General features: G+C 42.0%; 1 protein-coding gene and 1 long non-coding RNA gene across 6 annotated transcripts in view; both read left to right on the top strand.

The window, feature by feature from the left end:
* Nucleotides 1-25879, top strand: part of SMG1 (SMG1 nonsense mediated mRNA decay associated PI3K related kinase) — a 116163-nt gene that overhangs the window by 4571 nt on the left and 85713 nt on the right. The window contains exon 2 of one of the 5 annotated variants that reach the window (XM_032242807.1): nt 23618-23675. The exons of 3 other annotated variants lie outside the window; for them this stretch is intronic. In XM_032242807.1, coding sequence (XP_032098698.1) covers nt 23662-23675 — 14 coding nt within the window. In that variant the 5' untranslated portion in view covers nt 23618-23661. Of the gene's footprint in view, nt 1-22328; nt 23676-25879 lie in introns of those variants that run through there. One more of the 5 variants, XM_032242808.1, reaches the window with a different exon arrangement.
* LOC116526492 lies at nt 7953-8473 on the top strand. Its single transcript, XR_004258182.1, has 2 exons — nt 7953-8104; nt 8248-8473. It is a non-coding gene; the product is annotated as an uncharacterized LOC116526492 (long non-coding RNA).

Below are 25879 nucleotides of genomic sequence, written 5' to 3'. Positions count from 1 at the left end.
TGAGACAGAGTTTCGCTCTTGTTACCCAGGCTGGAGTGCAATGGCGCAATCTTGGCTCACCACAACCTCTGCCTCCTGGGTTCAGGCAGTTCTCCTGCCTCAGCCTCCTGATTAGCTGGGACTAAAGGCACGCGCCACCATGCCCAGCTAATTTTTTGTATTTTTAGTAGAGACGGGGTTTCACCATGTTGACCAGGATGGTCTCGATCTCTTGACCTCGTGATCCACCCGCCTCGGCCTCCCAAAGTGCTGGGATTACAGGCTTGAGCCACCGCGCCCGGCCACTCCTGGCTAATTTTTGTATTTTTGTAGAGACAGGGTTTCACCATGTTGACCAAGATGGTCTCCATCTCTTGACTTCGCAATCCGCCCACCTTGGCCTCCCAAACTGTTGGGATTACAGGTGTGAGCCACTGTGCCTGGCATCAGAATGATGTGTTTTAAAATTAAATGTGTAATTCAAAATTGTACATTTTTTTTTTTTTTTGAGACGGAGTTTCGCTCATGTTACCCAGGCTGGAGTGCAATGGCGCGATCTCGGCTCACCGCAACCTCGGCCTCCTGGGTTCAGGCAATTCCCCTGCCTCAGCCTCCTGAGTTGCTGGGATTACAGGCACGCACCACCATGCCCAGCTAATTTTTTGTATTTTTGGTAGAGACGGGGTTTCACCGTGTTGACCAGGATGGTCTCGATCTCTTGACCTCGTGATCCACCCGCCTCGGCCTCCCACGGTGCTGGGATTACAGGCTTGAGCCACCGCGCCCGGCCTCAAAATTGTACATTTTAATATTTCAAAGTGATATTGATTAATTTGATGTTGGAGTCAAATAGATTGATTAATTCAACAAAGAAGAGAAAGCACTGAAGTCAACAGAAAACAAGTAGATTTTTCTTCTACACTTGGGGACTTAGGACATTATTTGTGTAGTTGATCTCTTCTGTTTAGTAATAGATCTATATTGGGTGTCTTACTGTGCCCAAAGTTAGGATCTTTCTATACTTCTAAAAGGATGACGCTGTATATTAAAAATACCTTCCAGGCCGGGCACGGTGGCTTACGCCTGTAATCCCAGCAATTTGGGAGGCTGAGGTGAGCGGATCATGAGGTCAGGCATTGGAGATCAGCCTGGCCAACATGGCGAAACCCCGTCTCTACTAAAAATACAAAAATTAGCCAGACGTGGTGGCGTGTGCCTGTAGTCCCATCTCCTAGGAAAGCTGAGGCAGGACAATTGCTTGAACCTGGGGAGTGGAGGTTACAGTGAGCCGAGATGGTGTCACTGCACTCCAGCCTGGGCAACTGAGTGAGACTTTGTCTCAAAAACAAACAAGCAAACAAAAAACACTTCTGTTTTTGGTAGAATATAGACAAATTATTCAAAAGTACACACATCTTTATTCTCTATTGTGAAAGACCGAAAAATGGAAATGTGTTGTGAACTTAGAAAAGCCATGTCTGATGTCGTGAGAAGCTGAATTTTTGAAACCAGAGTTGTCTATTCAGCCCTTTATGAGTCTGTACTAAGTCTGATGTTCATAGGTGCATAATTTAGGGACATACATAAAGGATAAAATTAAGCGGAGTTACATATTTTATAGCTATTAGTTACGTGCAAAAGTAATTGGCAAAAACTGCAATTACTTTCGTACCAGCCTAATATTAAATGGAACTTTAGTTAAATAGAATTCAGTGATTACCAGTTCTGTTCCACAGATTTCAAAGTTGAAAATTTCTGCAAATTGTGTATGGTTGCTTTACTTGAGGGAGAGTAAAATGCCCATAATAAACTAAAAAATAAAAAGTAAAACTAAAATAATGTTTATTTTTATGTTTTTCTTTCTCTTCTTTTTTTCTTTTCTTTCCTGTTTATTTTTTGAGATATGCTCTCGCTCTGTTGCCCAGGCTGAAGTATAGTGGTAGAATCACTGCTCACTGCAGCCTTGTCTTCTTGGGTTCAAGGAATCCTCCCGCCTCAGCCTCCTGAGTAGCTGGGACCACAGGTGCATACCACCACACCTGGCTAATTTATTTTTCCTTTCTCTCTCTCTCTTTTTGAGATTGAGTCTTGCTCTTGTTGCCCAGGCTTTAGTGTAGTAGTGTGATCTCAGCTAACTGCAACCTCCTTTTTCCAGGTTCAAGTAATTCTCCTTTTTCAGCCTCTCAAGTAGCTGGGACTACGGACACATGCCACTATGCCCATTGTATTTTTAGTAGAGACAGGGTTTCACCATGTGGCTAGGCTGGTCTTGAACTCTTGACCTCAGGTGATTCACCCGCCTTGGCCTCCCAAAGTGCTGGGATTGCAGGTGTAAGCCAATGTGTCCAGCCTTCTCACTCTTTTTCTAAAACAGAATCTCTCTCTGTTGCCCAGGTTGGAGTGCAGTGGCACCATCTCAGCTCACTGCAGCCTCCACCTCCTAGGCTCAGGAAGTGCTCCTGCCTCAGCCTCCCAATAGCTGGGACCACAGGTGCACGCCACCAAGCCTGGCTACTTTATTTATTTTTTTGTAGAGATGGGATTTTGCCATGCTGCCTGGGCTGGTCTTGAACACCTGGGCTCAAGCGATCTTCCCTCCTTTGCCTCCCAAAGTGCTGGGATTACGGGAGTGAGCCACCATGCTTGGCCATGTGAATTTTTTTTTTTTAAGTTTTTGTAGAGATGGGGTCTCCCCATGTTGCCCAGGCTGGTGTTAAGCTTCTATTTCATTATGAAATAAGACATTCCTTATGAAACACTTAGTAATTGTATCTTTAAGTTAAACCTCCCCCTGACCCCAACATTTTTTTTTTTTTTTTTTTTTGTACAAGTGACTCTCCTGTCTCAGCCTCCCAAGTAGCTTGGATTACAGGCTGCCACCATGCCCTGCTAATTTTTTTGTATTTATTAGAGACAGGGTTTCACCATGTTAGGCTGTTCGAGAACTTCTGACCTCAGGTGATCCACCTGCCTCGGCTTCCCAAAGTGTTGGGATTACAGGCGTGCGCCACTATGCCTGGCTTTTTAAATTTTTATTTTTATTTATTTATTTATTTTTGAGATGGAGTTTCACTCATGTTACCCAGGCTGGAGTGCAATGGCACGATCTCGGCTCACCGCAACCTCCGCCTCCTGGGTTCAGGCAATTCTCCTGCCTCAGCCTCCTGAGTAGCTGGGATTACAGGCACGCACCACCATGCCCAGCTATTTTTTTGTATTTTTAGTAGAGACGGGGTTTCACCATGTTGACCAGGATGGTCTTGATCTCTTGACCTTGTGATCCACCCGCCTCGGCCTCCCAAAGTGCTGGGATTACAGGCTTGAGCCACCGCGCCCTGCTAAATTTTTATTTTTATTTTTATTTATTTATTTATTTATTTTGAGACGGAGTTTTACTCTTGTTACCCAGGCTGGAGTGCAATGGCTCGATCTCGGCTCACTGCAACCTCTGCCTCCTGGGTTTAGGCAATTCTCCTGCCTCAACGTCATGAGTCGCTGGGATTACAGGCACACGCCACCATGCCCAGCTAATTTTTTGTATTTTTAGTAGAGACAGGGTTTCACCATGTTGACCATGGATGGTCTCGATCTCTTGACCTCGTGATCCACCCACCTTGGCCTCCCAAAGTGCTGGGATTACAGGCTTGAGCCACCACGCCTGGCCAAATTTTCATTTTTAGACAAATTTTACTCTGTCTCCCAGCTGGAGTGCAGGCACCATCTTGGCTCACTACAACCTCCACCTTTTGGGTTCAAGCGATTCATTCATGTGCCTCAGCCTCCCGAGTAGCTGGGACTACAATACAGGCGTATGTCACCAGGCCTGGCTAATTTTTGTATTATTAGTAGAGACACGGTTTTTGCCATGTTGGCCAGGCTGGTCTCAGAACTCCTGACCTCAAGCGATCCTCCCACCTCCGCCTCCCAAAGTGCTAGGATTTACAGGTGTGAGATGCTGCACTGCCCCTCATCTTTTGTTTTGATTCCTATATAAATTAGTATAACTGAAGGTTTTTTTTTTAAACAGATAATGAAATACTCTAATTCAGTAAACATTGATGCTTCTAGGGATACACACACACACACACACACACACACACACACACACGCACGTGTATATATATACATATATTTGAGATGGCGTCTCACTCTGTTGCCCAGGCTGAAGTACACTTGTGCGGTCTTGGCTTACTGCGACCTCTTCTTCCTGGGTTCAAGCAATTCTCCTATGTCAGCCTGCTGAGTAGCTGGGCTTATAGGCATGCGGCACCATGCCTGGCTAATTTTTGTATTTTTAGTAGCGATGGGGCTTCACCATGTTGAGTAGCTGGTCTCGAACTTCTGACCTCAAGTGGCCTGCCTGCCTTTGCCTGCCTTGGCCTCCCAGAGTGCTGGGATTACAGGCATAAGCCAGTGTACCCAGCCAGAGCCAGGATTTTTATGACTTGTACAATCACTGTCTTCTAGGAGGCTATAAGTTATTATGGGAGATAAGTAAAGGACTTTGTAAAGGGGAAGAGCATGTGGATTTTGTGATATAATTCTTAGTATACCTTTCTTATTTTTTTGAGATGGAGTCTCGTTTTATGGCCAATGTATATGCACTCTATGGAGTGCAAGGGCTTGATCGTGGCTCACTGCAACCTGCCGTTCTAGGTTCAACAGATTCTCCTGGCTAAGCCTCCTGAGTAGCTGGAATTACAGGCACCTGCCACCACACCCGGCTAATTTTGTATTTATAGTAGAGATGGGGTTTTGCCAAGTTGGACAGGCTGGTCTTGAACTCCTGACCTCAGGTGATCTGCCTGGCATGCTCTGCCAAAATGCTGCGATTACAGGCATGAGTCACCACACCTGGCCTTATTTTGTATGAAAACCTGGAGAGTCGGCCAGGTGCGGTGGCTCATGCCTGTAATCCCAGCACTTTGGGAGGCCAAGGCAGACAGATTACCTGATTTCAGGAGTTTGAAACCAGCCTGGCCAACATGGCGAAACCCTGTCTCTACTAAAAATACAAAAATTAGGCGGACATGGTGGTGGGCGCCTGTAATCCCAGCTACCTGGGAGGCTGAGGCAGGAGAATCACTTGAACCCAGGAGGTTGCAGTGAGCTGAGATCACACCATTGCCCTCCAGTCTGGGCTGTGGAGTGAGACTCCATCTCAAAAAAAAGAGAAAGAAAACGTGCAGAGTCAGAGGAGAGAAAGCTACACAGTTGAGTATGGGGCAGTGGGGTGATGGAATTGGTCTGTACAATTTGTGAATTTAGGGGAGAATGTCCCCTCAAAATAGAAAATTAGGATAAGTCCAGATGCAAGTTGTTGGTGTGTAGTGGAATTTGGGTACTTATCAGAAATATTACACATAAGAGATGAGCTGAAGCACTGGGTTGGGAACCTTTTTGTAGGCCTTGCATCATAGTTTAAGTGTTATTATATTATATTATATTGTATCATATTTTTTTGAGATGGAGTTTCACTCTTGTTGCCCAGGCAGTGGGAGTGCCATGGTACAATCTCAGCTCCCTGCAACCTCCGCCTCCTGGGTTCAAGCGATTCTCCTGCCTCAGCCTTCCAAGTAGCTGGGATTACAGGTGCCCACCACCACATCTGACTACTTTTTTGTATTTACTAGAGACGGGGGTTTCACCATGTTGATCAGGCTTGTCTCAAACTCATGACCTCAGGTGATCCACCCCCTTCAGCCTTCCAAAGTGCTGGGATTACAGGTGTGAGCCACTGCGCCTGGCCCAGTTTAAATGTATTTGGAGTGACTTTAAGGAACCATTGTAATTTTACCTTCAGGAAAGTGGCATAATTTAGGAAGATTAAATCTAGTTGCTTCTTGAATAAGAGAGAGAGAGCGCTATTGTGTGTTAGAGAGTACATGCGTGCATGCAAAAGATCACAATGGACGACAGGTAATTGGAGCATTGTAGAGAAGAGACTGTTAAGGACCTGAGTATTATAATTAGTTTAAATCAAGGTAAAAATATTCAGCTCAATATGTGAGAATTTCCAACAGCAAAAGCCCCTCGTTTGTTATCTGGTATTGATTGAGGATGATCACTAAAGTGATACTTTTTAATCTGCTCAGTCTTCAATTCATGTTAGACACATGTATGAAATGTCATGTAAGTATCATATAAAATGGAGTGTGGTCCTTGGTGTGTCTTTTGGGAACATGTAATTGCCATAACTCTTTAGGATTTTCTGCCTTTGTTAACCTGACACTTGCATACTTTTCTTATCCACTTAAAATAAACCCGTGAGGTTCCTTTCATTGGACTATCCTTAACGGATTGACAGGAGCTTGTTTATCTTTTCACATTGTCATCATTTTAGTTACCTGTCTTTGACTATATTGAAGTTTTTCGGAGACTATTTTATTTTTGGAACTATAAAATAAAACATACTTCTTCTATACTCTAACAGTAAAGAGTATAGAAATTTTGTGGTTTCATATGTATAGGAAATGCTTCCTTATTCTGTGTTTTTGTTTTTTTAATGTAGGGTATGACTTACTAAATTCTTGTGGAGTTCACTCATGCAGAGACATTTGGTTTTATAATGTTAATTATCCTCCATATTGTATTAGTTAAACGAGTGTACTTTTCCTTTCTAAATTGAATTATCTTTGGAATTCTATTGTGATGCTTCTTTGAAATAAAATTTATGTATATATAGGTCTTAAATTCAGTAAATTATGACAAATGTATACACCTGTATAACCATGACCCCAGTCACGGTACATATATGCAGTGACTTTTCCGTTATCACACCCATTTCTGCCCATGTTTTTTTTGTAGTACTTACCACTATCTGGATTTTTTATGTGTGTCATCTCCAGTAAAATAAAACCTGCATATGTGCATGGGTCTGGTAAAATTATTACTTTTGCTGTCCCCTTCTTTCCTATTAAGTGCATCAATAAATAGCATACACTCCATATTTGAGTATCTCTCCTCAAGTAAATACATGAAAATGAGATCCTGCAAGTTTGTGTTTTTATATTTACGGTTACCTCCAGAGTTTACAACACTGTTCTTGTAGGATGCGTTTTGAGGGGAACCCTTCTTCTAATGGCAGCCCTGTTTGCTTGAGGCAGAGCTTAAACAAACTGAGCAGGCTCAAAAGAACAGTATTCTAATGGACTGCAGTGGCCAGATCTTTTTATAGAAGAAAGAATATCGTAATTTAAGATTCAAATGTTTTGTCCATCTTAAAAAATACCTGGGCGCATATTTAAAGTCCTTTTACACATTGACTTATCTTGAGTCTATTGTATCTGTTCATTATTTAAGCAATGTAATCACTAAAACTTTAAGCACTAGGTTTAGCCTTTTGGCATCCTTCTTGCCAGTTGCATGCCTGCTGATTGGGGAATTAAACCCAAATCTTCCAGAATCAACAGATTATTTTATTTTTTGAGACAAAGTCTCATTCTGTCACCCAGGCTGCAGTACAGTGGAGCGATCTTGGCTCACTGCAAACTCTGCCACCCGGGTTCAAGCCATTCTCCTGCCTCAGCCTCTTTAGTAGCTGGGATTAGCCACCTTGCCTGGCTAGTTTTTGTATTTTTAGTAGAAACAAGGTTTCACCCTGTTGGTCAAGCTGGTCTTGAACTTCTGACCTCAGGTGATCCACCCGCCTTGGCCTCCCAAAGTGCTGGGACTATAGGTGTAAGCCACCACACCTGCCCAGAATCAATAGATTTCTTTCCTTTCTTATGTTTGATCTTCCGCGCCCGGCTTCTTTTTTTTTTTTTTTTTTGAGGTGGAGTCTCACCCTGTCGCCCAGGCTGGAGTGTAATGGCTCGACCTTGGCTCACTGCAACCTCTGCCTCCTGGATTCTGCCTCAGCCACCCAAGGAGCTGGAATTACAGGCGCCCACCACCATGCTGAGCTGTTTTTTGCATACTGAGACAGGGTTTTACTGTGTTGGCCAGGCTGGTCTCAAACTCCTGACCTCAAAATCTGCCCACCTTGGCCTCCCAAAGTGCTGGGATTACAGGCGTGATCCACTGCACCCAGCCCAGAATCAACAGATTTCTAAATATACTTCTTTCATATTAATATTGTGATCCTTCCAAAAAAAGGAATTGGATTCCTGTTAGAAATCTGGAGGTTGCCGGGCACGGTGGCTCATGCCTATAATCCTAGCACTTTGGGAGGCCAAGGTGGGTGGATCACCTGAGGTCAGGAGATCAAGACCAGCCTGGCCATCATGGTGAAACCCCATCTTGAAAAAGAAAAAAAGAAATCTGGAGGTTAACGTTGATATTCATATTCATATTATTATGTTGGTATTTATATAATATGTGTAGGACCTTGTATTTATTGAAAAACCTTTTATAGACTTTTTGTGTTTATCATTTAAAACTTTTTTCAGAGGGGTTTCTGGCATCAGAATTATAGATGGTCTTTGTTATGGAACTTCCTGAGTTACGCTGTTTCTTTGATTATAAAGGGGAGATGCTAGTTTTTTTTTTTTTTAAACCCTTTTTATCATCATAGAGAACTTCAGTAGTCTACAAGAAAATTATTAGAGGCTTACTAGTGGCCTCACTGCACATACATGTACATATCTTTGGAAACCTACAGGTTTTTAAGAAGTTGTTAAACTTAATATTTACTAGATCTTTGTTTTTGGGTGGCATCTTAATAGCCTAGAGAAAAAGCTCCACTAATAAACATGTCTTGGATTACGTAGAGACATATATTAGTTTTTACTCCGCCTTTGATAACATTGCTAACATTTTCTTTTATGTTTTTTTTTTTTTTTGAGACGGAGTTTCACTCACGTTACCCAGGCTGGAGTGCAATGGCGCCATCTCGGCTCACCGTAACCTCCGCCTCCTGGTTTCAGGCAATTTTCCTGCCTCAGCCTCCTGAGTAGCTGGGATTACAGGCACACACCACCATGCCCAGCTAATTTTTTGTGTTTTTAGTAGAGACGGGGTTTCACCATGTTGACCAGGATGGTCTCGATCTCTTGACCTCGTGATCCACCTGCCTCGGCCTCCCAAAGTGCTGGGATTACAGGCTTGAGCCACCGCGCCCGGCCTTCTTTTATGTTTTTACTGAACCTCTTTGAATTCAAAGTTTTCCCTGTTATTTAAATTTATTAATTAAAAACAGTTACCTTTATTACCTTTAGCATTTCAACCTGATATTAAAAGATATATATGAGTGCTATGTGTTGTTTGAATTTTTTTTCTAAGACAGAGTTTTGCTCTTGTTATCCAGGCTGGAGTGCGAAGGCATGATCTCCCTCTCTGCAGCCTCTGCCTCCCGGATTCAAGTGATTCTCCTGCCTCAGCCTCCCGAGTAGCTGGGATTACAGATTCCTGCTACCAAGCCCTGCTAAATTTTGTATTTTTAGTAGAGATGGTCTTCACCATCTACCAGGCTGGTCTTGAACTACGGACCTTATGATTCCCCTGCCTTGGCCTCCCAAAGTGTTGGGAGCCACCATGCCCAGCCAATTTTAATTTTTTTTTTAATGGGAGGAGGGAGGATTCCAGGGCCATGGAAAGCTTGTACTCTCCCAGTGTAATAGTTTTAAGTGCCTGGGGAGTGGAGAAGAACCACACACATCTTCTAAACAAAGTTGGGAAATGTCATATTATTATAAATGTATATACAGTATTAAGCAATTATAAGATTTTGGGCCAGGCATGGTGGCACTGTGGGAGGCCACGGCAGGGAAGCGGGTGGATCAGTTGAGCCCAGGAGTTTGAGACCAGCCTGGGTAGCATAGTAAGACCCTGTCTCCACAAAAAATACAAAAATTGGCTGGGAATGGTGGCTTACTCCGTTAATCCCAGCACTTTGGGAGGCTGAGGCAGGTGGATCACCTGAGGTCGGGAGTTTGAGACCAGCCTGGCTGATATGGTGAAACCTGATCTCTACTAAAAACACAAAAATTAGTTGAGCATGATGGTTTGTGTCTGCAATCCCAGCTATTCAGGAGGCTGAGGCAGGAGAATTGCTTGGGCCCAGGAGGCAGAGGTTGTAGTGAGCTGAGATCACGCCAGTGCACTCTAGCCTGGGCAATAGAGCAAGACTCTGTCTCAATAAAATAAAAAAAAATGTATATATACATATATATATATATATGTATATGTACACATACACACGTAGATATGTACATGTATGTGTATACACATATATGTGTGTGTGTGTGTGTGTGTGTGTGTGTGTATTGCCGGACATGGTGGCATGAGTTTGTAGTTCCAGCTACTTGGGAGGAGGCTGAGGTGGGAGGATTGCTTGAGCTCAGGAGGATGAGGCTACTGTGAACTGTGATTGTGCCACTGTCTCAAAAAACAAACATTCTGATACAATTTGAAATTGTAGTACTGTAAATCTACTCAAACAAATGATTGCTATCTCTTAAGGAACTTAATATCTAGAAACATTGTTTTTTTTTTCTTGTAAAAGGAAATAACAAAAGTTACTTTATTTATTTATTTTTATTTTTGAGGCAGCCTCTCACTCTTTTCGTCCAGGCTGGAGTGAAATGGTGCAATATTGGCTCACTGCAACCTCTGCCTCCCACGTTCAGTTGATTCTTCTGCCTCAGCCTCTCGAGTAGCTGGGATTACAGGTGCCCACCACCATGCCCACCTAATTTTTGTAATTTTTTTTTTTTGAGATGGAGTTTCGCTCTTGTTACCCAGGCTGGAGTGCAATGGCATGATCTTGGCTCACCACAACCTCCGCCTCCTGGGTTCAGGCAATTCTCCTGCCTCAGCCGGGACTACAGGCACGCGCAACCATGCCCAGCTAATTTTTTGTATTTTTAGTAGAGACGGGGTTTCACCATGTTGACCAGGATGGTCTCCATCTCTTGACCTCGTGATCCACCTGCCTCGGCCTCCCAAAGTGCTGGGATTACAGGCGTGAGCCACCGCGCCTGGCCCTAATTTTTGTATTTTTAGTAGATACTGGGTTTCACCAGGTTGGCCAGGCTCATCTCTAATTCCTGACCTCAGGTGATCCACCTGTCTTGGCCTCTCAAAGTGCTGGGATTGCAGGCATGAGCCACCGAGCCTGGAAGTTATGTCTGTTTTTTTTTTTTGGACGGAGTTTCGCTCTTATTACCCAGGCTGGAGTGCAATGGCGTGATCTCAGCTCACCACAACCTCTGCCTCCTGGGTTCAGGCAATTCTCCTGCCTCAGCCTCCTGAGTAGCTGGGATTACAGGCACGTGCCACCATGCCCAGCTAATTTTTTTTTGTATTTTTAGTAGAGACGGGGTTTCACCATGTTGACCAGGATGGTCTCGATGTCTTGACACCCGCCTCGGCCTCCCAAAGTGCTGGGATTACAGGCTTGAGCCACCGCGCCTGGCGAAGTTATGTCTTTTAAATCACTTACGTCAATCTGATTAAAGTGTGTTTAGTATAAAATGTAACAAAAGAAAAAGAATTTGTATACTGTGGGTTTAAAGTGGCTTAAGTGATGATTTTGAAGTTTCCTAGCTCTCATACTTAAGGCTCAATATAAAGATCTCCGTAAATTTCTGGCTACTGCTGAGCACAGTGGGAGCATTGTTTTTTGTCTCTTACTAGTATGTTTCAGCAGCTTCTGAAAGCTGTCTTCATTTAATAAATTTTCCTACAGTTAAAAGAATAGTGTGATTGTCCTGAAAAGTATGTTCCTTTTTCAACTATTTGATTTGTGAGAGCACATCTTTTGGAATTATTTGACACCTCTAATTAAATTGACCTTTAATATTTTTTATATTTCATTTTAGAGTTGGAGGTCTTGCTATGTTGTTTGGGCTGGACTAGGATGATGATCTTTTTTTTTTTTTTTTTTTTTTTGATAGAGTTTTATTCTTTTTGCTCAGGCTGGAGTGCAGTGGCACAATCTCGGCTCACTGAAACCTCTGCCTCCCAAGTTCAAGAGATTCTCCTGCCTCAGCTTCCTGAGGAGCTATGATTATAGGCATATGCCACCATGCCCAGCTAATTTTGATTTTTGTATTTTTAGTAGAGATGGGGTTTCTCCATGTTGGTCAGACTGGTCTCGAACTCTCAACATCAGGTGATCTGCCTGCCTCGGCCTCCCAAAGTGCTGGGAATTACAGGAATGAACCACAGCGCTCAGCCTTATTTATTTATTTATTTAAAGAGACAGAGCCTCACTGTGTTACCCAGGCTGGTCTCAAACTCCTTGGCTGAAGCGATCCTCTGGTCTCAGCCTTCCAAGTAACTGGGATTACAGGTATGAGCTACTACACCTGGCTTGGCCTGGGATTATTTTTAAAGAGAAGATTTAACAGATGCAGTTGTTAGAAAATCTTGAAAACATGTCATTCCCTGGGATTGTGCTTCAATCTAGTGGCTAAAGGAATTTTACCAGAATAACTACAGTTATATATTTTCAGGAGTTAAAAAATGGTTGCATATATTTCTTATATTGGTAAACATCACTTCACCTTTACTTTGATAATAAAGTCCCAGTCTGCTTTTGAGATTCTTCTTTTTAGATTTCTGCAGTGTGTAACTCTTTTTTGAGACAGAGTCTCACTGTGTCACCCAGGCTGGAGTGTGTTGGTGTGATGTAACTTTTAATGATTCTTACTCTTTGCTGGAATGGGATATGTTTGGCTATTTATTTGTTTATTTTTGAGACTGAGTCTCACTCTGTTGTCTAGGCTGGAGTACTGTGGCAAAATCTTGGCTCACTGCAGCCTCCCCCTCTGGGTTCGAGTGATTCTCCTGCCTCAGTCTCTGGAGTTTCTGGGATTACAGGTGCCCCCCACCATGCCCGACAAATTTTTTGTATTTTTATTAGAGACAGAGTTTTACCCTATTGACCAGCCTGGTCTCGAAGTCCTGACCTCAGGTGATCTGCCTGCCTCGGCGTCCCAAGGTATTGGAATTACAGGCATGAGCCACTGTGCCTGGCCAACAAAATTATTTGTGTTAAAGGAATAAGAAATTCTCATTTGTATCAGAGATTAAAATCATACCAGATTTTGTTAGTACCCATACTCTCAGTACCTGGTAAGGAGGGTTTACCATACATATTTTACCTCTGATTGCAGATAGCAAATTTCTTTGCCAATTTGATGTTTAACAGTAGTTCTAAAACTCTTTTCTACCCCAGAATACCTAAGGAGATGTGTCCTCCAGGAATTATTGGCAATGTTGAAAGGAATCAGCCCATTTAAAAGTCAACTTCTTGTCTTAGTATAATTAGTGTTCCCGAACACAATTAGTATTATTGTGTTCGGGAACACTAATTATACTAAGTATAATTGTGTTCGGGAAGTTAGAGAACTAAAGTATTTTGGATTCTGCATTTATGCATTTGAGGTACATAATATTTAAATTAGTGGTAGATTTCCTATCTCTGTCGCAGCCAATGATTTTCTGATTTTACCAGCCTAGTGCTTTGGATCTGTTTATATTTTTTGTGTTTTCAGTGGTCAGTCAATGAGGATTTAGCCAGAATTTTAGAAGCCATCAAAATGGATAGGCAATAAAACATTAACAATTTATAGCACATTTATTTTTCTTCCTTTTTAGTATTATTTTTTCATTTGATTGACAAGGAATTAATTTTTTAATAAATAGAGATGAAGGTCTCTATGTTGCCCAGGCTGGTCTTGAACTCCTGGTGTCAAATGATCCTGTCCTGGCCTCCCAAAGTGTTGGGATTATAGGCATGAGCCACCGTGCCTGGCCGAATGTATTTCTTTTTAAAAAAATATAGTGCTATAGTGGATTACCTCAGGCATTTCTCAGACATTGACAAAAAGTAGGATTACTATTACGGTAGAAATTTAGAACCTTTTAGTGTAGATGACAGTTGTCTTTTACTGGTATAAGTTTCTTTCTGTACCTTGGCTAGGTTAATCCTTTTCAAACTTTTAAGTTCAGCTCTTCTTTTTTGAGAGAGGTTCTTGCTCTTATCGCCCAGGCTGGAGTGCAGTGGTACAATCATGACTAACTACAACCTTCACCTCCCAGGCTCAAGTGATCCTCCCACCTCAGACTTTGAAGTAGCTGGGAATACAGATGTGCACCTCCACGCACAGCTCATTTTTACATTTTTTGTAGAGATGAGGTCTCACTATATTGCCCAGGCTGGTCTCAAACTGCTGGGCTCAAGCGATCAGCCCACTTCATCCTCCCAAAATTCTGGGACCGCAGACATGAGCCACTGCATCCAGCCAAATTCAGCTGTTCTTATGCCTGATTAATTCAGATACCATCAGTCTTTGGTTTTATTGGGAAGCACAGTGACTTTTAACTTTTAAGCCAGCTACATTTTTGCTTTTTCATTTAGAATGGCTAAATATGGCAGGCAATGTAAGATATGAAATATTGAATTATTAAAAATAAATTAACCTTTTACTTATATTTTATACCTTTCCTGTAAATAAATGTTTTCTTTAAAGTCAGGCCTATTGAGGTATAGTTTACCTGCTCTATATAGTTCTTTCAGCTTTCACAAATGCTTATAGCAGCGTAACCACCACAATACAGCCAGTTATAGAATCATTCCTCCCAAATTTCCTTGTGCCCTTTTGTAGTCAGTTTCCATTCCTAGCCCTTTGTAACCACTGGTCTTTTTTACCCATACTTCTGTCTTCTAGAATATCTTAAAGTTTTAAAAATTATTATGGTAAAATGCACATAAAATTTATCATTTTATAAATCAGTGGTATTAAGTACATTTATGATGTTGTGCAGCCATTGGTATCTAGATCCAGAAGTTTTTCATCGCCCTAAATGGAAACCCTTCACTGATTAAAGTCACTCCCCATTTTCCCCTTTCCCCAACCCCTGTCAACCAAAATGTTGTTTTCTCTATGGATATGCCTATTCTGAACATTTCATATAAGTAGACTCATACAGCAGGTGGCCTTTTGTGTATTGCTTATTTGACTCACTGTAATGTTTTCCAGGTTCATTCACATTGTAGCACCTCTTTTCTTTAAGAGACAGGGTCTCACTCTGTCACTTAGGCTGGAGGGCAGTGATGCTATCATACTGTCATAGCTGACTGCAGCCTCCAACTTCGGGGCTCAGGTGAGCTTCTCACCTTAGCCTCCTGAGCAGCTAGGACTGTAGGTGTGTGCCACCACACCTGGTTGATATATATATATATATATATTTTTTTTTTTTTTTTTTTTTCTTTTTTCTTTTTTTTTTTTTTTGAGATGGAGTTTCACTCTTGTCGCCCAGGCTGGAGTGCACTGGTGTGATCTCAGCTCACTGCAACCTCTGCCTCCTGGTTCAAGTGATTCTCCTGCCTCAGCCTCCTGAGTGGCTAGGATTACAGGCATGTACCACCATGCCCAGCTAAGTTTTGTATTTTTAGTAGAAGATGGGGTTTCACCATGTTGGCCAGGCTGGTCTCAAACTCCTGACCTCAGGTGATTGGCTCACCTCGGCCTCTGAAAGGGGCTGGGATTACAGGCATGAGCCACCATGCCTGGCTCATTTTTTTTTCTTTTTTGAGACCAGGGTATTGTTCTGTCACCCAGGATGGAGTGCAGTTGTGCTATCTTAGGTCACTGCAACCTCTGCCTCCTGGGTTCAAATGATTCTCGTGCTTCAGCCTCCTGAGTGGCTGGGACTACAGGTGTGTGCCACCATGCCCAGTGAATTTTTGTATTTTTAGTAGAGGTGGGGTTTCACCATGTTGGCCAGACTGGTCTTGAACTCCTGATCACTCCTTAAGTGATCCTCCTGCTTCTACCTCCCAAAGTGCTGAGATTAGAGGTGTGAGTCATCATGCTTGGCCACTATTTATCTTTTGATGGACCTTGGGTTTTTACCTCTTGGCTAATGTGAGTAATGTGATGAGCATTTGTGTACAGGGTTTTTTTGTTTGTTTGCTTGAATACCTGTTTTTGGGCGTACACTTAGAAGTGGATTTGTTGGGTTATGAGATAATTCTATGTTTAGCTTTTTGAGGAACCATCACACTGATTTCTAAAGTGGCTGTGTGTCATTTTATATTCCCACTGGCAATGTATGAAGGCTCTAATTTTTCTGCATCATCACAGCACCTATTTTCTGGTTTTTTTTTTTTTTTTTTAAATCATGACTATCCAAGTGGATATGAAGTGGTTTCTTATTGTGGTTTTGATTTGTATTTCTCTAATCACTAATTATATTGAACATCTTTTCATGTGCTTACTGGTCTTTTTTATGTTTGGAGAAACAACAATTCAAATGTTTTGTCCATTTTAAAATTTGATTGTTCACCTTTTGGTTAAGTTGTAGGAGTTCTTCATGTTTCAAATTGTTAGACCCTTATAAAATGCCTGATTTGTAAATATTTTCTCTGATTTTTGTGAGTTGTCTTTTCACTTTTTTTTTTCTTTGAGATGGTATCTCACTCTGTCGCCCAGGCTGGAGTGCAGTGGCACAATCTCGGCTCACTGCAGCCTCCACCTCCTGGGTTCAAGAGCTTCTCCTGCCTCATCCTCCTGAGTAACTGGGATTACAGGCACACACCACCACGCCCAGCTAATTTTTGTATTTTTAGTAGAGTTACGGTTTTGCTATATTGGACAGGCTGATCTCAAACTCCTGACCTCAAGTGATCCATCTGTCTCAGCTTCCCAAGGTGCTGGGATTACAGGTGTGACCCACTGCGCCAGCCAAGAATTTTTTAAAAAGTAGTTTCATTCAGCCCACCTTATTTATTTCTCTGCAGAGCACCTGTGTGCAGGGCAAAACTGTTCAACTCTGCTCAGTAGCCCTGTGAAAGCTGCTGAAAGGATGAGCAGATTGAGGCCTGAACTTTGTCTTGGATTTAGCAGCCTGGGTCATAATGGATTTTGTCAAGAGTGATGGGGCAGAAGTTGGACCAGTGTGTGTTAAGGAGCTAGAAAAAATGAAGAAATGGGAGGGGGAAGTCTGGACAACTTTAGTTTGGCTGCAGCAAGTAATGGCAGATTGTTTGACAGAGGGGCATGTGGGATTGATGGAGTTTTTCCTTTTGTTTGTCTTTCCTTTTTATGTTTTTGCATTTACGTATTTGTTTATTTCTTGAGACGGAGTTTCGCTGTTGTTGCCCAGGTTGGAGTGCAATGGTATGATCTTGGCTCACCACAACCTCTGTCCCCTAGGTTCAAGCGATTCTCCTGCCTCAGCCCCCTGAGTATCTAGGATTGCAGGCATGCACCACCACACCTGCGTAATTTTTTGTATTTTTAGTAGAGATGGGTTATCTCCATGCTGCTCAGATTGGCCTGGAACTCTTGGCCTTAGGTGATCTGCCTCCTTTGGCCTCCCAAAGTGCTGGGATTACAGGCGTGAGCCACCGCACCCAGCCATGTTTTACTATTTTTAAATGGGATATAGTAGAAAGCCTTGCATGTTTAAGGGAAGGATTTAGTTCACTGGGAAAGGTATTTGAAAAGTTACAATAAGGTGTGGAAGTAGATGGAATCCTAACTAAGGTCTAGAATCAGGTGCAGGTATGTTATGGCATCTATTTAAAAAGAAAAAAACAACACAAAAAACAGAGTTTCACTATTCTTGCCCAGGCTGGAGTGCAGTGGTGCATTCTTGGCTCACTGCAACCTCCACCTCCTGGGTTCAAGCAATTCTCCTGCCTCTGCCTCTCATGTAGCTGGGATTGTACTGCCAAACCCATCTAATTTTTCTATTTTTAGTAGTGATGAGGTTTCACCATGTTGTCCAGGATGGTCTTGAACTCCTAACCTCAGATGATCTACCTGCCTTGGCCTCCCCAAAATACAGGGATTACAGGCGTGAGCCACCACGCGCAGTCGGTATCTTTTTTTGACCTTGGTGAAGTAGAATGTGTGTATGGGGAGGGGAGGTGATAGGATATTTTAGAATTTGAAGAGAATGGGAATGTCCAGATAGTGCATGTATAGAATGGGAAATAAACGCTGGAGGACCTGGGAGTGTGGTGCTTATTGATGAATCCCTGGGTTTATCCAGGATTGGGGTTTTGCCAGATTGGTGTGAAGAAAATCTTAGAGTTAAGGATGTAGGCAAGAGTGTTATTGAAATAATGATACACAATGAAATATAAGCTGGTTAAAGAAGTGAAGAAGGGGCCAGGTATGGTGGCTCCAGTCTGTAATGCCAGCACTTTGGGAGGCCGAGGGGGGTGGATTGCATGAGGTCAGGAGTTTGAGACTAGCCTGGCCAACGTGGTGAAACCCTGTCTCAACTAAAAGTACAAAAATTTGCCAGGCATGTTGGCAGGGACCTTTGATCTCAGCTACTTGGGAGGCTGAGGTGGGAGAATTGCTTGAACCTAGGAGGCAGAGGTTACAGTGAGACAAGATTGCATCACTGCGCTCCAGCCTGGGCAACAACGTGTGACTCTGTCTCAAAAAAAAAAAAAAAAAAGTGGGGGGCCGGGCGCGGTGGCTCAAGCCTGTAATCCCAGCACTTTGGGAGGCCGAGGCGGGTGGATCACGAGGTCAAGAGATCGAGACCATCCATGGTCAACATGGTGAAACCCCGTCTCTACTAAAAATACAAAATATTAGCTGGGCATGGTGGTGTGTGCCTGTAATCCCAGCTACTCAGGAGGCTGAGGCAGGAGAATTGCCTGAACCCAGGAGGTGGAGGTTGCGGTGAGCTGAGATCGCGCCATTGCACTCCAGCCTGGGTATCAAGAGCGAAACTCCATCTCAAAACAAACAAACAAACAAACAAACAAACAAAAAAAAAGTGAAGAAGGAAGAGAATACTTGGATTGGGAAAAGGTAGAGAGAGTCACTGGAATTAAAGTTAGGTAGAAAACTCATAAACTTTAGAATGGTATTGAAAAAGTGTAAGGTGAACTGAAAAGGCTGATGGAATTTTAGAGCCAAGAAGGCCTTAAGTGGTAGTTCCTACCTTGGTAGGAATAGCTTCAGTGGTTATGTTGTAGCTGGAACCCAGATTAAAGTTGGGTTGAAAAATAAGTGAAGGCAAGGAAGGTGAATTTTTCAACAGGTTTGTCTGTGAAGAGTGTAGACAATTAGATTGATAGAGGGAGAAAGGCAGTTAAAGGTTTTTTTTTTTTTTTGAGACAGAGTCTTGCCCTGTTGCCAGGCTGGAGTACAGTGGTGTGATCTCGGCTCACTGCAACCTTCACCTCCTGGGTTCAAGTGAGTTACCTGCCTCAGCCACCTGAGTAGCTGGGACTACAGGCGCATGCCACCATGCCCAGCTAATTTTTTTTTTTTAATTTTAGTAGAGACGTGGTTTCATCATGTTGGTCAGGATGGTCTCGATCTCCTGACCCCGTGATTTGCACGTGCACGTTTCAGCTTCCCGAAGTGCTGTGATTACAGGCATGAGCCACTGTGTCCAGCTGTTTTTTTTTTTTTTTTTTTTTTAAAGGTAAGACTTTTGAGAGTGCTCATATGTTGATGGTAAGCAATAGTAAAATGGGAAATTTTGCAACATTCAAAAGAGAGACAAGTCATACCTTGGAAAATTGGGGGAATAGACAGATCCAGATGATTTCTATGGATAGGAGGTTTATTTGTTCTACTGTGCAAAGATGATGGGAAGAAAAGCTGTGTGTGCAGATGCAGGTGAATTTGTGGATATATTAGAAGGAAGATGGCAGGCAGTGGTGGAGTATTGAAGAGCTTAAACATTAGACAGAAGTGGGTCTGAGTTCTGGTTCTGCCTTTTACAAGCTATGCAACCCTAGGTCAGTTATAAAACGTTAGTTATCAATCTGTAAAATTATATTTAGTTATGAAATGACAAATGTATGTAAACTGCTTGGATCAGTTGCCCACTAGCTCTTGTTAGGAGCTAAAATGTTAGCTCTTGCTAAGGGTGCTGTCAAATGGCTTCTATTTCACATGAAGCAAAAATTTATAAGATCATACACTGGTGGTGGGAGAAGGAAGAGGGTGCAGAAAGTTTTACAGGTGTTTTGGAAAGGAAAGAAACTTGGTGAGGGATATGTGGGCAGCATTGGAGGCCCACCTGAAGGGAGAGAAAAGGAGCATTGGGGCTTGGAGGTGACGGGGTACTTTCACCAGCTTTTCTCTGAAGACAATTGTGCACGTGAAGCAAAGGTTAAAATCAGATCTATTGCCCTCCTGAGTTATTGGCTTCGTTTGCTACTCTGGCTAATTTGATTGCAGGTCTGAGAATAGAGAATATTTGAGGTTCTTTGGAAGGGAAATAAGTAACTTTGAAGTCAAATCTTTATTATGTTTCCTAAAAATGTTATTAAAAAAGAAAATTTATGGCCGGGTGCTGTGGCTCATGCCTATAATCCCAACACTTTGGGAGACTGAGGTGAGTGGATCACTTGAGCCCAGGAGTGGGAGACCAGCTTGGGCAATATTTTGGGGATGTTGTAGAGAATGGGACAAGAAAAATAAAAAATTAGGCATGGTGGAGTAAGCCTGTGGTCCTAGCTACTCGGGAGGTTGAGATTGGAGGATTTCTTGAGCCCAGATTGTGGCACTGCACTCCAGCCTGGGTGACAGAGTGAGACCTTGTCTCAAAAAAAACCAAAAAAATTATAATCTTTGTTTGAGCTATAATACATTTAATCGTTTTAAATATGAATGCAGAGTAAGAGGGAGTCCAGTCCATAAGATGACCCTTGCTTGTAATACTAATTCCAAGTTTCGGGGTTCCCAAGACCACTCTGTTTTGGTTTTTTTGTTTTTGTTTTTGTTTTGAGACAGGGTCTCTCTCTGTCACCCAGGCAAGAGTGCAGTGGCATGATCACGGCTCACTGCAGCCCTGAACTCCTCTCTCCCAGCTTCAGGCAATTCTCCTACCTCAGCCACCTGAGTAGCTGGGTTTGTGGGCGCGTACCACCTCGCCTGGCTAATTTTTGTATTTTTGTATGTTTTTATAGACGCGGGAGTTTCACCGTATTGCCAGGCTGGTCTCAAACTCTTGAGCTGAATCGATCTGCCTGCCTGGGCCTCCCAGAGTGCTGGGATTACAGGTTTGAGCCACTACGCCTGGCCAATACCATTCTTAGGTTGCATGATTCTCCAGGAGGACTCAGCAGAACTCACTGAAAACTCCCATAGGCACATTTAGAATTTATTGCAGTTTAAGGATTCAGATTAAAATCAGCCAAGGATAGAGGCACATAGTTCAGGAAGGTTCCAAGTGTTAGAGCTTCTGATTGTCCTCTCCCTGCAGAGTTGTGAAAAATGATACCTTCCTTGTGGTAATGATGTACGACAATACTTGTGGATTATTGCCAACCAGGGAAGCTCACTCCATTTTTTATGTCCAAAGTTTATACTGGGGCTTCATGGTTGCATGTGGCTGACCTTAGTCTCCAGCCCCTCTGGAGGTCAAGCTGATCCATGTGACTCAAAACCCCCACCCTAAGCCACATTGTTAGACTCTGCTGTGGCCTAAAGCCCCAAGATCCCAGATGAACAAGGATACTTTTTTTTTTCGAGAGACAGTCTTGCTTTGTTGCCCATTCTGGAGTGCAGTGTGGTGATCTCAGCTCACTGAAACCTTAGCCTCTTGAGTAGCTGGTATTACAGGTGCCCACCACCATGCCCGGCTAATTTTTATATTTTTAGTAGAGTTAGGTTTCACCATGTTGCCCAGGCTGGTCTCAAAATTCTGACCTCAAGCATTCTGCCCGCCTTGGCCTCCCAAAGTGCTGGGATTACAGGTGTGAGCCACTGCTCCTGGCCAGGACCCTCTTACTAGGTATGACATTTCAGGAGTTTAGAGATTACCTTCCAGAAGCCACAGGTGAAAGCCAGACCTCTCCTTTGGCAAGATAAAATTTTTTACAATTATATAATAGTTAAATATATTTTATCTGTCTACATTGGCTGTTTATTTGACAGACTTATAATTAAAAATTGGTGACAATCCAGATGTGGTCATTCATGCCTCTAATCCCATCATTTTGGGAGACTGAGGTGGGAGGATTGCTTGAGTCCAGGAATTTGAGAGCAGCCTGGGCGATATAATGAGACCTCTGTCTCTATAAAAGCATAAAAATAGCCGGGCGCGGTGGCTCAAGCCTGTAATCCCAGCACTTTGGGAGGCCGAGGCGGGTGGATCACAAGGTCAAGAGATCGAGACCATCCTGGTCAACACGGTGAAACCCCGTCTCTACTAAAAATACAAAAAATTAGCTGGGCATGGTGACGCGTGCCTGTAATCCCAGCTACTCAGGAGGCTGAGGCAGGAGAATTGCCTGAACCCGGGAGGCGGAGGTTGCGGTGAGCCGAGATCGCGCCATTGCACTCCAGCCTGGGTAACAAGAGCGAAACTCCGTCTCAGAAAAAAGAAAAAAAAAAAAAAGCATAAAAATAAAAAATTAGCTAAATTGGGTGGCATGCACCTGTGCTCCCAGCCATTTGGGAGGCTGAACCCATGAGATCGAGGCTGCAGTGAGCTGTGATCATGCCAGTGCACTCCAGCCTGGGTGATAGAGTGAGACCCTGTCTCAAAAAGGAAACCAATCACCCATAAATGAGTAATTAAGACTTGGTTATTGTAGACACTTAATACTTAGAGAGCTAAGCTAGATTTACCAAGAAGTTATGTTAATTTAATATTTCAGTATCACAAAACTGATGCATACTCATTTATAATTTTGACGTGCAGTGGTTCTGTTTTGTTTTATTAAATTTGAACTTAAAGTTCTCTGTGAGAAGAGATTTGTATAATAAATTCCCTGAGCCTCTCAAATTAATGTTTTAGCAATAGACTCATACTTAGAGCAGTATTTCTGATGTAATGATACACACAAGGCCCAGTGTTATTCATAGTTTCACCCTTTCTCTTAATTCTTCATTAAAGCATGTTTGAATCCAGGTAGGAGGCATTACAGGGGATAACCTTGAATTTATTTTTGAAGGGTAAATCATTTTCAAGTAGCATTAACTGTTAGTGTAGAGAACAGCATATCCTACAACTGCTCTGTGACAATGACACTATTTTTGCTACTTTAGAGAATAAGTACATTCCTACTTCATTGACTTTAGTGCAAATCTCATTTCCTGGTTTATATCCATTACAAATTAGATATGACCCTGAGAGCAAAATCCCTTAATAAACCTAGGTAAGAGCAATTTGAAGTAATATGATGCTTACTCCAGTGACACCACTAGGTGTGGTGTTTGCATCAAGTCATTTTGGGATACTTTATGGAAATGCTTCCTAGTAAGGAGTTCCCTGACTTCACATTTTACAGAGATGACTCTCTCTTTTTCTCTCTAATGCCTACAAGAACTAGACAGCAAGTCTGCATTTAGTTAGGTGATACTATCCCCAGCACATGGTGGATTGTTAATGTGAGGTCTGAGGATTCCAGTCATTTGAAACGAATGGCCTCCTAGATTTATGGCATTTTTCTGTATATTGAGAATAGGTAACTAAAATAAGTGGTAACTATATTTGCATGTGATTTGTATGTTATAGTTAACATTTAAATTCTTTTAAATGTGCTAAATTTTTTTTAGTTGCCACATTAAGCCTCTTTCTTCTCTAAGGTGCAGAGTAGCTTTCCACCTCAATTTTTGCTTTAATGTATGAACCCTAATGGGACCATAGTTCAACTAAAAGCACCTAACTCATGATTGATATTTGCTTCATGTTTGAACAACAAATGTTTTAACCCACTGTCTTCACTAATATTGTAACTGCTGTCTTACAGATTGACTTGATGCAAAACATCACAAAGACTCCATATTATACAGTATGCGATTTTTGAGGTATGAGCTTTAGAAACTTACCTCTCATGTGGCATGTACATCAGGCTTTAACTTCAGTTTGATCATTTCGGGGAAATTTATGCATTTCTTTTTTTTCTCTCCATGGTATTTTTAGAATATTAAAGGGGCTGTAGAGGTATTTTTGGATCCTTACTAGGATTCTTAGACTTAACAGATTTTCCTTTTTCACTAAATTGAGACACTAATTCTGGCAGATGATATCTCTTTCAGCTCTTCTAACTAGCCTAACATTTATGCCTGCTTCTTGGAGTTCAAATCTGCAATTTCTATTTTGTGGTTTTGATTGCCTCATTTTAAGTGCTCATTTCCGTTCTTTAACAGTTTTCTATTTATTGGACTGGGATGATCTTGTTGGTGCTAACAGCCTGACATTGACATTTTTGAAACTGAAGCAGTTAAGATTCTATAAAAATAGAAATTTTGTGTAAATGCTCAACCATTTAGTGCTTTTAGGTTCAGAGTGCTTACAACCTGAGTTCTGGTTGGAGATGTTTTGATAAATTTGTATTGAAATAATTTAGCAACTGGGGAGTTCTTAGGCATTTCTAAGACAGTGGCTCTATTCCAGTGAGTTTTTTGGTTATATTTCTGAAAACCCAAAATTTTTTTTGGAAAAAAAAAATCTGTGTTCATAATTTATGGGATTTAAAAACCTTATTTCTAACTAATGGGGAAACTGCTCTTGATTTTTACAGTTTAGTTTGAAATGAGATGCTTCCTAGTTGGAAACAGATTTGTTGATAGCAACAGATTACCTGATTGAAGTGAAGCATTTAAGTTGCTCTATATTGACTGTAAAAACTTGTTTTAATTATATTCATATACTCATGAACTGTTTGTACATTGTCTTTTAGACTGGAGACTTTGAGCTTATTTTGTATTATAGTCATAATAACTTTTAACATACCCTGCAAACTAAGCGTTTCTTTATGATTGGTTATCTTATTTAAGCTTCACAACAACCTTGCATGTTAGATATGTATTATCCTCATTTTATGTAAGAGACAACCAAGGCTTGGAGATCAAGTAATTTGTGCAAAGACACACGTACTTTTTCAGTGCTGGCACTGGGATTTGAGCCCAGGTCTTTTTTTAGCTTGTATTCTCTACTGCCTTATGTTACTACTGTGTCACCAGAAAATGATACAAATATTTAACTCTTAATAGTAAAGGTAGTATAGGAGATATGTAAACATGATGAAAACAGGAAGTGAAGGTATTTTTAAATATTGGCAGACTTCAGTTATCTTTGTGTTTCAGAATTAGTCATGTGCTTATTTTATTCCCTCATCTACTAACAGCTTACTGTGGTATTCATATAGACAAGTTCACACCCTGTCAGAAAAGGTTATAAACTCGTTTATGTTTCAGTCCCCTTTCAGAAAGAAAGTAATGGTATGCTCTGATTTATATAGATACATGTTAAATGTGCTGTTTTTAGATACATTAGGAACGTCTTTTCTTTTTGTTTTTTGAAGTGGAGTTTCGCTCTTGTTGCCCAGGCTGGAGTACAATGGCAGAATCTTGGCTCACTGCAACCTCCACCTCCCAGGTTCAAGCGACTTTCCTGCCTCAGCCTCCTGAGTAGCTGGGATTACAGGCATGCAGCACCATGCCCACCTAATTTTTTTTGTATTGTTAGTAGACATGGGGTTCCTCCATGTTGGTCAGTCTGGTTTCAAACTCCCGACCTCAGGTGATCTGTCTGCCTCGGCCTCCCAAAGTGTTGGGATTAAAGGTGTGAGCCACCATGCCTGGTCAGGAATGTCTTTTCATTAGTTTAAAAAAGTTATGCTCCATTGAGTTAATATTTTAGTGCTTATAGACAGTATACTCAGAAAATATTCTTGTACATTTTTCTTGAAATTCCATAGATTTTATTTTCCCTTAGAGTAGAAGTGTACTTAGCTTTATCTACGAACAAGTGGACTCTGAATATTAGAAGCTGCTTCGTTATGGAGTCTTAGTCATTTTAGTATGCTGGGTTATGAATTTCATGAAGTTTGAGATTGGGATCCTTTAGAAGTAATGACTTGGCTGGGCGCAGTGGCTCACGCCTGTAATCCCAGCAGTTTGGGAGGCCGAGGCATGCGGATCACATGAGGTCAGGAGTTCAAGACCAGCCTGGCCAATATGGGGAAACCCCGTTTCTATTAAAAAAAAAAAAAAAAAAAAAAAAAAAA

This window comes from Sapajus apella, unplaced genomic scaffold (assembly GCF_009761245.1).
Source record: "Sapajus apella isolate SASKATOON/1434 unplaced genomic scaffold, GSC_monkey_1.0 scaffold51, whole genome shotgun sequence".
NCBI classification, from domain to species: domain Eukaryota; kingdom Metazoa; phylum Chordata; class Mammalia; order Primates; family Cebidae; genus Sapajus; species Sapajus apella.
Note: the sequence above shows the minus strand (reverse complement) of the source record. Positions and strands in the feature narration are given on the sequence as shown.